Source organism: Salvelinus sp. IW2-2015, linkage group LG13 (genome assembly GCF_002910315.2).
Source record: "Salvelinus sp. IW2-2015 linkage group LG13, ASM291031v2, whole genome shotgun sequence".
NCBI lineage: Eukaryota > Metazoa > Chordata > Actinopteri > Salmoniformes > Salmonidae > Salvelinus > Salvelinus sp. IW2-2015.
The window spans coordinates 36,733,482-36,748,939 of record NC_036853.1 but is presented as its reverse complement, the minus strand read 5'-3'; the positions used below and the strand labels follow the sequence as shown (position 1 = coordinate 36,748,939).

General features: G+C 41.7%; 1 protein-coding gene across 1 annotated transcript in view; it reads left to right on the top strand.

The window, feature by feature from the left end:
- Window positions 1–282: 282 nt before the first annotated feature.
- niban1b (niban apoptosis regulator 1b) overlaps window positions 283–15,458 on the top strand; it is a 39,014-nt gene continuing 23,838 nt past the window's right edge. The window contains 4 exon segments of the mRNA XM_070446000.1: window positions 283–637; window positions 13,029–13,159; window positions 13,287–13,412; window positions 13,796–13,916. Of these exon segments, the coding sequence (XP_070302101.1) occupies window positions 583–637; window positions 13,029–13,159; window positions 13,287–13,412; window positions 13,796–13,916 (433 nt within the window). The 5' untranslated portion in view covers window positions 283–582.

Sequence of the window (15,458 nt, the reverse complement as noted above, 5' to 3'; positions counted from 1 at the left end):
TGTTGCAAAGTTGATATCAACGTTTAAAAACGTAGGGTCGCTACATTTATTGTTATTCGTGGTCGTAAACATTATATTGAGTTTATTATATGAGGGGGAGGGTGTTCAATTCATTTTAMAGTACAAGGGGAGGGTCATGTGAAAATATTTTTACATTTGGGGAGGGGGGTGATATTTTTTATTATGACAGCTTGAGTTGGACAAGCCCCCCCCTAAAKGAAAGATTGATTGAGGCTGCCTGCTCCCATTTTGTGGGAATCGGCTGTTTGGTGTCTTGTATTTTCCATACCAGACTGAGGTTATTATCTTGCCTCCTGGCGTGAGGCAATACGAATCTACATCTTTAGGGGCCGATGAATAAACGAGATGATGAACGAGAACGAGGAAGTCGCGCTTGTGGGATRGGGAGTTCACAATAACAGCTGGACTGTCCACGCCCGCCTGTCATTGAATGACAGTCACTGAGCGGAAGACAGAGAGAGGCGTCTCCACCGTGCGGCGCCACGATCGATGCGACACAGTACACCTGAGGAGTGAACCATACCTGCGGAGAGTAGACTTCTCCAAAACCAGCTCGCCAACATGGGGTTATCACCTTCTAGTCTCCTAGATGAACATGGATCCAACTACATACGAGGTAAAGGAACACTTTTCCAAAATATTATGTATGTGCCATACTTTGTCTGCTCCAGACGCGGTTGCGTGGTAGTCTGTACCTGCGAGAGTGGCAAGATTACGCAACTCTGTTCCGCGGACAAATTTTACAAACCAATTTAATTAACTTTTTTTAAATTCACACGCGTCTTCAATATTTTGTTCCAACTGATCGCATAGCTGCTACCCACTGGGCACATACGATGAGTTAACTTAGTTTTGATTAGGTAATTGTTGAGTGTCAATAATGTTAATTCAACACATAATCAACAACAAAAGTCATCCTGTTTTTGGATTTAGGTTAAATTGGTGTAAAAAATCCGAAAATGTTTAATGACTTTTATTAATCCAATCAGTTTTCCACATTGATTCAAAGACATCATATATTTTTGGCGGGGTTGAAAATGACGTGGAAACAATGTTTGATTCAGCCAGTTTTGCCAGTGTACTTGATGTCTTTCTCAGTGCGAACTGTTTTTTCTATTCATCATATCTTTTCACCTAATGCTTGGTCAAGAAAATACAGATACAGTGCCTTCGGAAAGTATTCAGACCCCTTGACTTTTTTCCAAATTTGTTACGTTACAGCCTTATTCAAAATGTATTACAAAAAAATCATCACCAATCTACACACAATACCCATAATGACAAAGCGAAAACAGGTTTTTAGATTTTTGCAAATATATTAAATAAAAAACATTAATACCTTATTTACATATTATTCAGACCCTTTGCTATGAGACTCAAAATGAGCTCAGGTGTGATCCTGTTCCATTGATCATTCCTTGAGATGTGTCTACAACTTGATTGGAGAGTAAATTCAATTGATTGGACAGATTTGGAAAGGCACAGACCTGTCTATATAAGGTCCCACAGTTGACAGTGCATGTCAGAGCAAAAACCACGATGAAGTCGAAGGAATTGTCCGTAGAGCTCCGAGACAGATTGTGTCGAGGCACAGATCTGGAAGGGTACAAAATATTTTTACTGCATTGAAGGTCCCAGGAACTCCATTATTCTTAAATGGAAAAAGTTGAAACTACCAAGACTCTTCCTCTTCCACAAACAAATTAAGAAGGAAAGAAATTCCACAAATTAAGTTTGATGTCTTCATCTATCACTATTATTCTACAATGTAGAAAATAGTAAAAATAAAGAAAAACATGGAATGAGTAGGTGTGTCAAATTTGTGATTGGTACTGAATGTTTGACTAACACTTGAGGATCCTACTATGTAAAAATATCAAATCACCAATTGCTTGGTCAATGTCATCTGAGAAAGATCAAAAGTTCAAAATCTGCAGGAGGCGTGGATGGTCAGTRGTGTGATGTGATGTGGCTGTAGGATACATCATGCTACATCACTAWCCTGAGACAGACTGGAGATGTGGAGAGAACAGCAAATAAATATACATCGGAGCATAGGAGGAGGTCATGGGAATTATACAGTAGCCTCATAGAACCTTCCTGAAATAACCTTTTGGAGTTTCACCCTAGTCCTGGTTCTGCTGTTTGTCTGTATCTGGCAGGGCTTTATCAAGTAAGGTCACCCCTTCTAGCCGTGCAGGCAGCTGAAAAGTGAGAAGCAGTCAAAAAGTTCCTGGACCTGTTTTACCTTTCTCTCTTCAGGTTACCATGGTGTCTATTGAAAAACATATGGGTGGGGACTGTGGACAAAGGATTATTATCTCTCTCTTTCTCTCATTTGTTGTTTGTGTGTGTGTGTGTATGTGTGTGTGTTAGCAGGTGCTAATGGACAGTGCTTTCGGATGTTAAGCTTTGGCCATGTCATTCTCTACCATAAACAACTATCTGAAATTAATAATAACAGAKATTTGCATAATTGTACATTAATAGTGATGCGCCGATATGACATTTTTGGCCGATACTGACATCCAATATTTTCCTTGCCCCCCCCCCCAAAAAAACAATACCGATATTTAAAATTTTTGCTGCCTTTTAAGCATTCTAGTACAGTTAAATAGTTAACACACACACATGGACGCAGCGGTCTAAGGCACTGCATCTCAGTGCAAGAGGTGTCACTACAGTCCCTGGTTTGAATCCATGCTGTATCACATCCGTCCGGGTTTGGCCGGGGTAGGCCGTCATTGTAAATAAGAATTTCTTCTTAACTGACTTGCCTAGTTAAATAATTTTACACACACTGACCAAAAAGTTATTTTGTTGGCCATTACGTATGTCCCCATTACCAGTAAAATATATTCAAAACCTCTTTCTTTCACTTACTTGCTGTGCTGTTCCGTTGTTCATTTGTTCAGTCGTTTCATTCTCAACCAGGATTTCATCATACATGTCAAGCAGTGAAGTTTCAGCTCTGTCTGTCCGTGGCCTCTCTTCCTCGGTGCGYACTGTCACTGTGTCCGTTTCCATCTTGTCCAGCTGTGTATGTAACATTTCACATAAACCCTGTTTMTTGTCTGCATCGAAGTAGCGGTCCTTGTACATAGCATCGAGCATGGTGGCGACACAGTAAAGCGAGAATGCCACCGAATCGCTTGTTCACAGCCCGTGTCGGCAGTTTTGCTGAGCAGGCGTTTCAATGCCATGACAGAGGGTATCACGTCTGCTGCAGGCGCAGTTGATGACCTTATTTCTCGAGTCAGTTGTTCGAATGGAGCTAGCTAGTGTGTTCATGTTTCCATGTTTCAAACATGTTCTCAAATGCCATTGAAATGGCAGCAGCGGTATGACAAGCAGCACATTCATGAGCATGCAAAACGACTTTCCTCAGTACGAAATCCTCGAGGACCCACTGTGCTGTCAAGACTCAGCATGCTCATGGGGCTGATATCGCTGGTCCAAATGTCAGTCGTGAAGCTAATAGCAGTTACTGTGTAACTCCGGTAGGACAACATCTGAAAAATAGCGCACTTGGTAGTGTGTAACGGTGCTCGWCYARTCGGCRAAAGCCAACATCACCCACGACAGAGAACGGTTGATTGTCAAGAGCAATGAATTCCATTATCTTGGCGTTAATKGATTTCGCCTTTGAGTTGTCTCGCTGAAATTTTCTTACTCTTTCAAATGACTGCTCGACTTGTTGACTGCTCAATCCACACAGCAGACATTGTGGGCTAGGTTATGAATGCTGTGTAGCACAAAATTTTACGTGGCGTCATTAATACCTAGTAGTATACCTATTAAGTTAGAGTAGCAGTGGTCGAGTGTATTACCCCCGCGCGTAGTGCAATCAATATGCTGATAGAATTTAGGTAGTCTTGTTCTCAAATTTGCTTTGTTAAAATCCCCAGCTACAATAAATGCACCCTCAGGATATATGGTTTCCAGTTTACATAGAGTCCACTGAAGTTCCTTGASGGCCGTCGTGGTATCTGCTTGAGGGGGAATGTACACAGCTGTGATGATAACTGATGAGAATTCTCTKGGAAGGTTATATGGTTGGCATTTGATTGTGAGGAATTCTGGCTCAGGTGAACAGAAGGCCTTGAGATCCTGTATGTTGTTATGATTACACCATGAGTCGTTAATCATGAAGCATACACCCCCGCCCTTCCTCTTCCTAGAGAGGTGTTTATCTCTGTCGGCGCGATGCATGGAGAAGCCCGGTGGCTGTACCGATTCCGACAACATATGAGAGCCATGTTTCCGTGAAACAGAGAATGTTACGATCTCTGATGTCTCTCTGGAAGGCAACCCTTGCTCGAGTTTCGTGTACCTTGTTGTCAAGAGACTGGACATTGACGAGTAGTATATTCGGGAGCGGTTGGCGATGTCTACGGAGCCCGACCAGGAGGCCTCTCCGTCTGCCCCATCTGCGGCGCCATTGTCTTGGGTCGGCTTCTGGGATTAGATCCATTGTCCTCGGAAGTGGTCCAAACAGAGAATCTGCTTTGGAAAAGTCTTATTCCTGGTCGTAATGTTGGTAAGTTGACGTCCCTCTTATATCCAATAGTTCTTCCCGGCTGTATGTAATAAGAATTAAGATTTCCTGGGACAACGATGTAAGAAATAATACATAAAAAACAGAATACTGCATAGTTTCCTAAGGACTTGAAGCGAGGCAAACATCTCTGTCAGCACCATCTCACAAGTGATAGGCTAATATTGTCACTCATCAGACTATTCTTGATTTAATCTTGTCTTTACATTAGAGGTCGACCGATTATGATTTTTCAACGCCGATACCGATACCAATTATTGGAGGACCAAAAAAGCAGATACCGATTAATCGGCCGATTCTTATTTATTTATTTGTAATAATGACAATTRCAACAATACTGAATGAACACTTATTTTAAMTTAATATAATACATCAATAAAATCAATTTAGCCTCAAATAAATAATGAAACATGTCCAATTTGGTTTAAATAATGCAAAAACAAARTGTTGGAGAAGAAAGTAAAAGTGCAATATGTGCCATGTAGAAAAGCTAATGTTTAAGTTTCTTGCTCAGAACATGAGAACATATGAAAGCTGGTGGTTCCTTTTAACACGAGTCTTCAATATTCCCAAGTAAGAAGTTTTAGGTTGAGATTATTATAGGAATATTTCTCTCTATACCATTTGTATTTCATATACCTTTGACTATTGGATGTTCTTATAGGCACTTTAGTATTGCCAGTGTGACAGTATAGCTTCCGTCCCTCTCCTCGCCCCTACCTGGGCTCGAACCAGGAACACATCAACAACAGCCACCCTCGAAGCATCGTTACCCATCGCTCCACAAAAGCCGCGGCCCTTGCAGGGCAAGGGGAACAACTACTCCAAGTCTCAGAGCGAGTGACGTTTGAAACGCTATTAGCGCGCACCCCGCTAACTAGCTAGCCATTTCACATCGGTTACACCAGCCTAATCTCGGGAGTTGATAGGCTTGAAGTCATAAACAGCTCAATGCTTGAAGCACAGCGAAGAGCTGCTGGCAAACGCACTAAAGTGCGGTTTGAATGAATGCTTACGAGCCTGCTGCTGCCTACCATCGCTCAGTCAGACTGCTCTATCAAATATCAAATCATATACTTAATTATAACATAACACACAGAAATACGAGCCTTTGGTCATTAATATGGTCGAATGCGGAAACTATAATTTCGAAAACAAAACGTTTATTCTTTCAGTGAAATACGGAACCGTTCCGTATTTTATCTAACGGATGGCATCCCTAAGTCTAAATATTGCTGTTACATTGTACAACCTTTAATGTTCTGTCATAATTATGTACAATTCTGGCGAATTAATTACGGTCTTTGTTAGGAATAAATGGACTTCACACAGTTCGCAACGTGCCAGGCGGCCCAAACTGCAGCATATACCCTGACTGCTTGCACGGAACGCAAGAGAAGTGACACAATGTCCCTAGTTATAAGAAATTAATGTTAGCAGGCAATATTAACTAAATATACAGGTTTAAAAATATATACTTGTGTATTGATTTTAAAGAAAGGCATTGATGTTTATGGTTAGGTACACATTGATGCAATGACAGTGCTTTTTCGCGAATGCGCTTGTTAAATCAGCACCCGTTTAGCGAAGTAGGCTGTGATTCGATGAGAAATGAACAGGCACCGCATCGATTATATGCAATGCAGGATACGCTAGATAAACTAGTAATATCATCAACCATGTGTAGTTAACTAGTGATTATGTTAAGATTGATTGTTTTTTTATAAGATAAGTTTAATGCTAGCTAGCAACTTACCTTGGCTTCTTGCTGCTCTCGCGTAACAGGTAGTCAGCCTGCCACGCAGGCTCCTCGTGGAGTGCAATGTAAGGCAGAAGGTTAGAGCGTTGGACTAGTAACCGGAAGGTTGCAAAAACGAATCCCCGAGCTGACAAGGTAAAAATCTGTCGTTCTGCCCCTGAACAAGGCAGTTAACCCACCGTTCCTAGGCCGTCATTGAAAATAAGAATGTGTTCTTAACTGACTTGCCTAGTTAAATAAAGGTGTCCAAAATACCGATCACCGATTGTTATGAAAACTTGAAATCGGCCCTAATTAATTGGTCGACCTCTACTTTACATACACTAAATAATATATGTGTGACATTTATTTTGATTTAGAATGGACCATTATCATATCATGCACCTGTCTCRAAACAGGGGCAGGGGAAAAAATGCATGTCATCTTTTCACTTAAATAGCGAATGGAGGACGCTATCCCCGTTGTTAATTTTCATGCCAGCCAGGTAGGCTATAATAATGTTATAAAGATAAGCAATGTTCTTAATATTAGGAAAGATAATAAATATATTATGCCTAGCCTATAGAAAGCTGATGGGATCATTCTCCTTTTAATGGAAGCCATCACTCTGTTTTCTCTCGCAATTGCACAGCCTATAGAAATGTTGCGCAACATGAGCTCATGGGCTCTCATTAAGTGTTTGATTACATTTGCAATGACGTCAGAGTGATTAGAGGGATAATAGAGTGCTTAATACCAGGCAGTTAGCAAGTTTGGTAGGCTACTAATGACCATCAGCAGCATCAGAGCATGGAGGAGCCTAATTACCGTGACTAAACGGTCACGTGGAATTTGACTGCCTTCATGACTTGTGACTTCCTGTGTGGCGGTAATACGGTCACCGCAACAGCCCTACGTCATTTCAACATGGATAATTGGGTAATATTTTGATAAAGAAAAACCCTTGAATGAGTAGGTGTGTCCAAACTTTTGACTGGTACTGTACATTTAGATGCAAGTGACCAAATCCATTTGAGATTCTGCGCAGATTATTACAGCAATTGTGATGATCTCCAGAGTCCTGTGAGGACCTAAGTATGCTATCTTGAACATGCCCACTGGGCACAAACTGGTTGAATCAACATTGTTTCGACGTAATTGTRATGTGGAGTCTACGTACTTTGGATTTGAAAAAAAAAGCATCAATGTAAACCCTTGTTTTGAGGGTAGAATTTCAGTCATTCTTATGATAGCACATTGTCACTGACTATTACCAATGTAATAGCTGGACTGGGCTTGGTTTAAACCCTGGATGGGAGACCGAAGGGTATCTGTAGATAGAAAAATCATCCAGTAGGAGGTGCTGTCCAGCCTATTGTTCTTTTCTGATAGTGGATAAAACGCTGAAGATCTGACGTAGTTTTAAGGGTACGAATTCAACATATTTTATACTAAGTTTGTCTGTTGAAATTTGGTTACCATGATGACATAGTCCTGTGTTTGAAATGCCACCCTCAAATAACAGGCGATGACTTTTTCAAATCCAATGTATTTTCCAACAAGATTCCATGTCATAATACGTTGGCAAATTACATTGAAACAATGTCGATTCAACCAGTTTGTGCCCAGTGGGCTGTGACCCCTTGAGCAAGAGAGAGAGCAAGTGTCAGAGAGAGAGAGCAAGTGTCAGAGAGAGAGAGAGAGCAAGTGTCAGAGAGAGAGAGAGAGAGCAAATGTCAGAGAGTGAGAGCGAGAGCGAGAGAGAGACACAGAGACTGGATGACCTTGGGCTCAGTAAAGAGAAAATGTAAAAGCTTCCAAAGCTCGTAATGAAACCGGGAGCAGTATCACACCCCAAAATATGTGAGCTTAGCAGCTCAGGTATGGCTGTGGCTAGGACCAGGTGGCGTTTAACATATTACTATCCTGAACTACTATACATTGTCTTGCAGGTTGTAATTCTAAAGTTGTGCTGCATAAGGTAGCTGTAAAGAAAATACACCTATTGTCCACAAAAGCCCTCTTACTCAACATACCAGGCATTTCCTCATTGTGAGGACAAAGATGCTTATTGTAGTACACAGTGCAGAGATATATTTTTCATTGGGGAAATATTAGACTTGCTTCTGGCTGTCATTCAATATCAATGTTGATGTTACATTCTTATTTCCTACATTAATCCCAGCATCCCATGGCACCCTGCTATGTCATATCTACCACAGCTGAAGCCTGCAGTGAAAACATGTTGTCACAGTCAATACATCACTTGAGGTCGCCAGTACAGCAACACTATTGCTAACTGATACTGAGGAGCAGGTCATGACGATAATAGAACACACCTCACAATCTCATCTGAGCACAGAACCCTTTTTACTGTGACAACACCCACTCCACAGAATTAGGCTGCAGAACCTCCTTTCCATAATGCAATAMATGGGGTTGTGGATGGATGATGTAATGGTATAGCCTGTTGAGCTTGCCCTCCTTCAACAGAACACTATTTACACACAGTTGTAAACTCCCCCCTGTGAGCCAGCTCTGGATTGGCCAGCCTGATCGCAGGAAGCTTAGTATGTAAAACCACGACTGTTTATCATTGTTTTAACTTTCAAAGCTCAGCAGATATGCAAACGCTATGTGACAGGCTGGCAGCCAGCGGGGGAGTGTGTGACTAGTAGGATTGCACATTGAGGAATATTCAGGTGGAAACTTTCCCTGGGAATAAACAGAAATATGCAAATTAATACAATTTAAATGTAGATGTTTTTTGCATTGGATATATTTCCATATCAAATGGAGACATACAAACCTTTTACCTTATACGTAGACAATTGCAAATTATTAAATCCTTCCAATAGAAATCAATTATTTAGTTACGAATTTTACTTTAATGAAATTAGTTGACTCTTCACATGGRATGATTTCACTGAACAAAAGGGAATATTGAAGGATCCCCAATGATCCATCACATCTCTTCAAAAACATTTTCAGCATATATCTGTTAAATGATAGTCTAGAAACTAAAGCTCTGGTTGTCTTCCTCTCAGGCTTCCATGTCTTCTCCCTGGACCTCCTCAATGTCCACCTCTTGAACATCAGACTGAGGCCTCATCTTCACTGTCACTTTCCAACCTTGTTGAGGATAGATCGTTGTCAGGYTCAAAAAGCCTCACATTTTCCCAGATGGCCACCAATTTTTCAACCCTTGTATTGGTCAGCCTGTTACGTGCTTTGGTGTGTGTTCCCAAACAAGGACCAGTTGCGCTCCGAGGCRGCTGATGTTGGGATTTGGAGGATGATGGAGGCAACAGGGGAAAGAGCCTCAGATCCACAAAGTCCCTTCCACCAGGTGGCTGGTGAGACATGTTGGCACGACTGCTATATTGCATCTCCATCCCAAAGCCCTTGTGTTACACACGCCTCTTGGAGGGAACGCAACACCCTGCTACACTCACCTCCCCRTGGAGTGAAAGAGGTATGTGACTGTAGGTGCAGGAAAGGATAACAGAKGCAGAATATATTACCATTAACAGCAAATTTATTTCTTCACACGGTAATTTGGGGAAAAGGGGCTGGACGGAACCAAAGCAAAGAAAGTAAAAGAGCCCTATCTCCTACCTACCCACAACTTACCTAACTAGCACACTAACCAAAGTACAGGGGATGGGCCACCCAGGTCTTACCTAGTGTGCATAGACATAGTACATACTACGGGTATATGTATGCCCGCAGGCCTCCTGCCAAAGCACTCCMAAGGTGCCTTCCCCTTCCCCTTCCCCCCTGGGAACAAATGAAACAGAACAATACAAACTTAAAGTGAACAATTTCACTAATCAAAATCACAGTCCTATGGCATACACAAACGTCAGCAGGACCRKCTACAAAATAAWTTACMAAAAWTCATCGAGACCRACAACRTAACACWGGACATWGCAAGAAGCTCCCTCCTAACAAAGGAACAYGGGATTTTAAAGCTGCAGAAGGAGTCGGTAATTGAAAACAGCTGTATCTCCTGACGAGAGGGCGGGGTCAGAGCTCCAATCATCAATGGGGCCGACCAATCAGCTGCTTAGGACTTCAGGAAGCCATTTCCTGAAATACACACATAAGCACATACAAATCCACAACAACACAGAAACTGGGGAACGGAACACCTTGCTTGGAAGTGTACTTCGCCAGGCTGCCAAGAACCTTGCCCACATCCAGGCCTAGGTGGCGAGACAYGGTAGTGATGACACAATAGGCCTTGTTGATAGGCCTCTACACCAGACAGGATGCTCTTGCCAGCATACTTGGGGTCCAACATGTACACTACACTGCGGCGTATRTGGGCTTCAGGCAGAAGTCTTCATGCTTTTTGATGTATTTCAGAACTGCAGTTTCCTCTGCTTGGAGCAATAGTGAAGTGGGCAGGGCAGTACAGATTTCTTCTCTTACATCTGCAAGCAGAGTCTGAACATCAGACAGGATAGTATTGTCTCCCTCAATCCGTGCAATGGCTACTGCTATAGGTTTCAGGAGTTTCAGGCTGCTTACCACTCTCTCCCAAAATACATCATCCAGGATGATCCTCTTGATGGGGCTGTCYGTATCGGCAGACTGTGATATGGCCATTTCTTGGAGACTCCTTCCCCTCCAGGAGACTGTCAAACATTATGACAACACCACCCCGACGGGTGTTGCTGGGCAGCTTCAATGTGGTGCTCTTATTCTTCTCACTTTGCTTGGTGAGGTAGATTGCTGCTATAACTTGATGACCCTTCACATACCTAACCATTTCCTWGGTTCTCTTGTAGAGCGTATCCATTGTTTTCAGTGCCATGATGTCCTTGAGGAGCAGATTCAATGCATGAGCAGCACAGCCAATGGGTGTGATGTGAGGGTAGGACTCCTCCGCTTTAGACCAAGCAGCCTTCATGTTCGCAGCATTGTCTGTCACCAGTGCAAATACCTTCTGTGGGCCAAGGTCATTGATGACTGCCTTCAGCTCATCTGCAATGTAGAGACCAGTGTGTCTGTTGTCCCTTGTGTCTGTGCTCTTGTAGAATACTAGTTGAGGGGTGGAGATGATGTAGTTAATTATTCCTTGCCCACGAACATTCKACCACCCATCAGAGATGATTGCAATACAGTCTGCTTTCTCTATGATTTGCTTGACCTTCACTTGAACTCTGTTGAACTCTGCATCCAGCAAATKAGTAGATAAAGCATGTCTGGTTGGAGGGGAGTATGCTGGGCRAAGAACATTCAGAAATCTCTTCCAATACACATTGCCTGTGAGCATCAGAGGTGAACCRGTTGCGTACACAGCTCGAGTAAGTCATTCATCAGCATTTCTCTGACTACGTTTCTCCATTGAGTCAAAAAAACTTCTGATTCCAGGAGGACCATGAGCTGTTGCTATCGATAAGGTGTCTGATTCATCATTTTCACATCGAATAGAAGTAGAGGGACTTTTGTCAGAGGTTGCGTGTTGTGAGCACTGAGGAAACTTTATGCACCTGGCCAGATGATTCTGCATTTGGGACAGTATTTGCAAATGTACACAGCTTTTCCTTCCACATTAGCTGCAGTGAAATGTCTCCACACATCAGATAGTGCCGTGGCATTTTCAAATCAAAGTCAAATAAAAGTTCATTTGTCACATGTGCTGAATACAACAGGTTACCTTACAGTGAAATGCTTACTTACAAGCCCTAACCAACAGTGCAAATTTTAAGTAAAAGATAGGTATGAGGTAAACAAAAAATAGGTATTAGGTAAACAACAACAAATGAAAAGAAAACAGTAAAATGACAGTGAAAATAACAGTAGCGAGGCAATATATAGTTGGTACCGGTTAGTTGGGCTAATTGAGGTAATATGTACATATAGTTAAGTAGTAGCAGCGTAAAAGAGGGGGTTGGCGGGTGAGGGGTGGGCGGGACACAATGCAAATAGTCCGGGTAGCCAATGTGCGGGGGGCACCGGTTAGTTGGGCTAATTGAGGTGATATGTGTGTGAATGTATAGTTAAAGTGACTATGAATAGATGATAAACAGAGTAGCAGCAGCGTAAAAGAGGGGTTGGCGGAGGGGGAGACACAATCCACTCCCGTAGCCAGGGGAATTTGTATACCAGAAATTATTTATTTTACTTATGTGTGTGTAAAATGTTACTGTTCTCAGATGTTTTATTACTAGATTTTAGATTTCTTTGCTAAATGCTATATATACAGTTTTTAGCTGGAATGGAATGTTCATATCCTGTATATTTGACTGATATGTGGTTGTCTCACCTAGCTATCTTAAGATGAATGCACTAACTTTGATGTTGATAAACCTAGCAGTACTACTTATTTCYGTAAAAGTGAGGCGGATATATACTGTAGCGTTATGCAAAAAAACATGATTATTTGTCTCTCTAAAATGAAACCATCAAGTGATAGATTTGAACCAAATACATGTCTGTCATTGAATAACCCCATGTCATGATTAGATAGTGAAAAAACACTAATCTCTTTCATACGTTTTTTAAACAATAAAATCTAATATGCCAACTTTAAAAAAAGTATATACATATTGATTCATTTGAAGTAAACCTCATGAAGCGGCCCCTTTAGAACTTCCCCTTTTTCCGCTCAATTATGGGACTACTAGCAGGTGTTCTTAATGTTTTGTATATTTAGTGTATAATGCTATTTACTGTATGTTTGGGTGATGTTGTTTGTAGGTTGTGCAGAGGCAGAGTTGAAAGAGTTCGGTCCCCACTACAGGACACAGTACTCTGTGGTCTTCTTCTCCCAAGTCCAGGATGAGCTGCAGGAGCCAAAAGAGAAGACAAAACAGCTCCTTAAACAGAGGGTAAGGAGTGTGTGTGTGTGTGTGTGTGTGTGTGTGAGTGTGTGCGTGTGCGTATGTGTTCAATGGATCTCTCCATTGATTACCGCTGAGGACATGGTATCAAGACATAATCTCTGTGTTGATCCAGGGTCCTCCGGAGGCGGGGGAGGTGCTGTATGAGGAACAAGTCCTTCATTTTGAAGCAACCAGGTGGGAAGAGAGGTACGTGGTGGTGCGTGGCAACTACTGCCTGGAGTGCCACAGCAGCTTCGAGGTGAGCAGGACACTCTTATGACACTCTTTTTAACAGCCATAAGGAGGACATAGTCATTGGGGCGGCAGGGTAGCCTAGTGGTTAGAGTGTTGGACTAGTCACCGAAAGGTTGCAAGTTCAAATCCCCGAGCTGACAAAGTACAAATCTGTCGTTCTCCCTGAACAGGCAGTTAACCCACTGTTCCTAGGCTGTCATTGAAAATAAGAATTTGTTCTTAACTGACTTGCCTAGTTAAATAAAGGTAAAATAAAAMAAATTGGGGAGACATTTTGTCTGAATAGGTGAATGAATAAGCAGCATAAGAAAAGTGTATACAGTATTTGAGCTAAATAAATAACAGAAAAATTGAAATAGACCTCGTGCAGTGACTCCTTTCTTCCAGACCTTTGTGAAGGGTGTGCCCCCGCGCCACAAGCTGCTGCCAACAGGGGGCACAGTGCTCACCACAGAAGAGAAATACATGGCCATGGTGGACAAATGCTTCCCTGTTTCTGAAACCAACAGTGAGTATATCATGTAATAGGATGTCCGTTTTGGGTATCCATACTTGTGTATGACATGCACAGATTCAGTTAGGTAAAGGAAGCAAACTAGCAATGTCGAAACTGACTACATATGCTGTGTCTCCTTATTAATATATATACAGTACCAATCAAAAGTTTGAATACACCTACTCATTCAAGGGTTATTTTTTATTTGTACTATGTTCTACATTGTAGAATAATAATAATAATACATCAAAACTATGAAATAACACATATGGAATCATATAGTAACCAAAAAAAGTGTTAAACAAATCAAAATATATTTTATATTTGAGATTCTTCAAAGTAGCCACCTTATGCCTTGATGACAGCTTTGCACACTCTTGGAATTCTCTCAACCAGCTTCATGAGGTAGTCACCTGGAAGGCATTTCAATTAACAGGTGTGCCTTGTTAAAAGTTAATTTGTGGAATTTCTTTCCCTTTTTAAGGCGTTTGAGCCAATCAGTTGTGTTGTGACAAGGTAGGGGTGGTATACAGAAGATGGCCCTATTTGGTAAAATACCAAGTCCATATTATGGCAAGAACAGCTCAAGTTAGCAAAAAGAAACGACAGTCCATCATTACTTTATGACATGAAGGTCAGTCAATATACGGAAAATGTCAAGAACTTTGAAAGTTTCTTCAAGTGCAGTCGCAAAAACCGTCAAGCACTATGATGAAACTGGCTATCATGAGGACCRCCACAGGAAAGGAAGAACCAGAGTTACCTCTGCTGCAGAGGATAAATTCATTAGAGTTACCAGCCTCAGAAATCATCAATTAACTGCACCTCAGATTGCAGCCCAAATAAATGCTTCACAGAGTTCAAGGAACAGACACATCTCAACATCAACTGTTCAGAGGAGACTGTGTGAATCAGGCCTTCATTGTCGAAATTGATGCAAAAAACCCACTACTAAAGGACACCAATAAGAAGAAGTGTCTTGCTTGGGCCATGAAACAAGAGCAATGGAAATTAGACCGGTGGAAATCTGTCCTTTGGTCTGATGAGTACAAATTTGCGATTTTTGGTTCCAACTGCTGTGTCTTTGTGAGACGCAGAGTAGGTGAACGGATGATCTGCGCATGTGTGGTTCCCACCATGAAGCATGGAGGAGGAGGTGTTATGGTGTTGGGGTGCATCACTGTAGGTGATTTATTTTGAATTCAAGGCACACTTGACGAGCATGGCTACCACAGCATTCTGGTTGGCCTGTGTGTTATCACAGTTACACCACTCCATGCAGAATGCCGAGAGTGTGCAAAGCTGTCAAGGCAAAGGGTGGCTACTTTGAAGAATCTCAAATATACAATATATTTTGATTTGTTTAACACTTTTTTGGTTACTACATGATTCCATATGTGTTATTTCATAGTTCTGATGTCTTCACTATTATTCTACAATGTAGAAAATGGTCAAAATTAAGAAAAACCCTTGAATGAGTAGGTGGGTGTGTGTGAGTGAGTATGAATGTGTATGGCTTAAGTTACACGCCCTGTCTGTTGCTACACAACATTG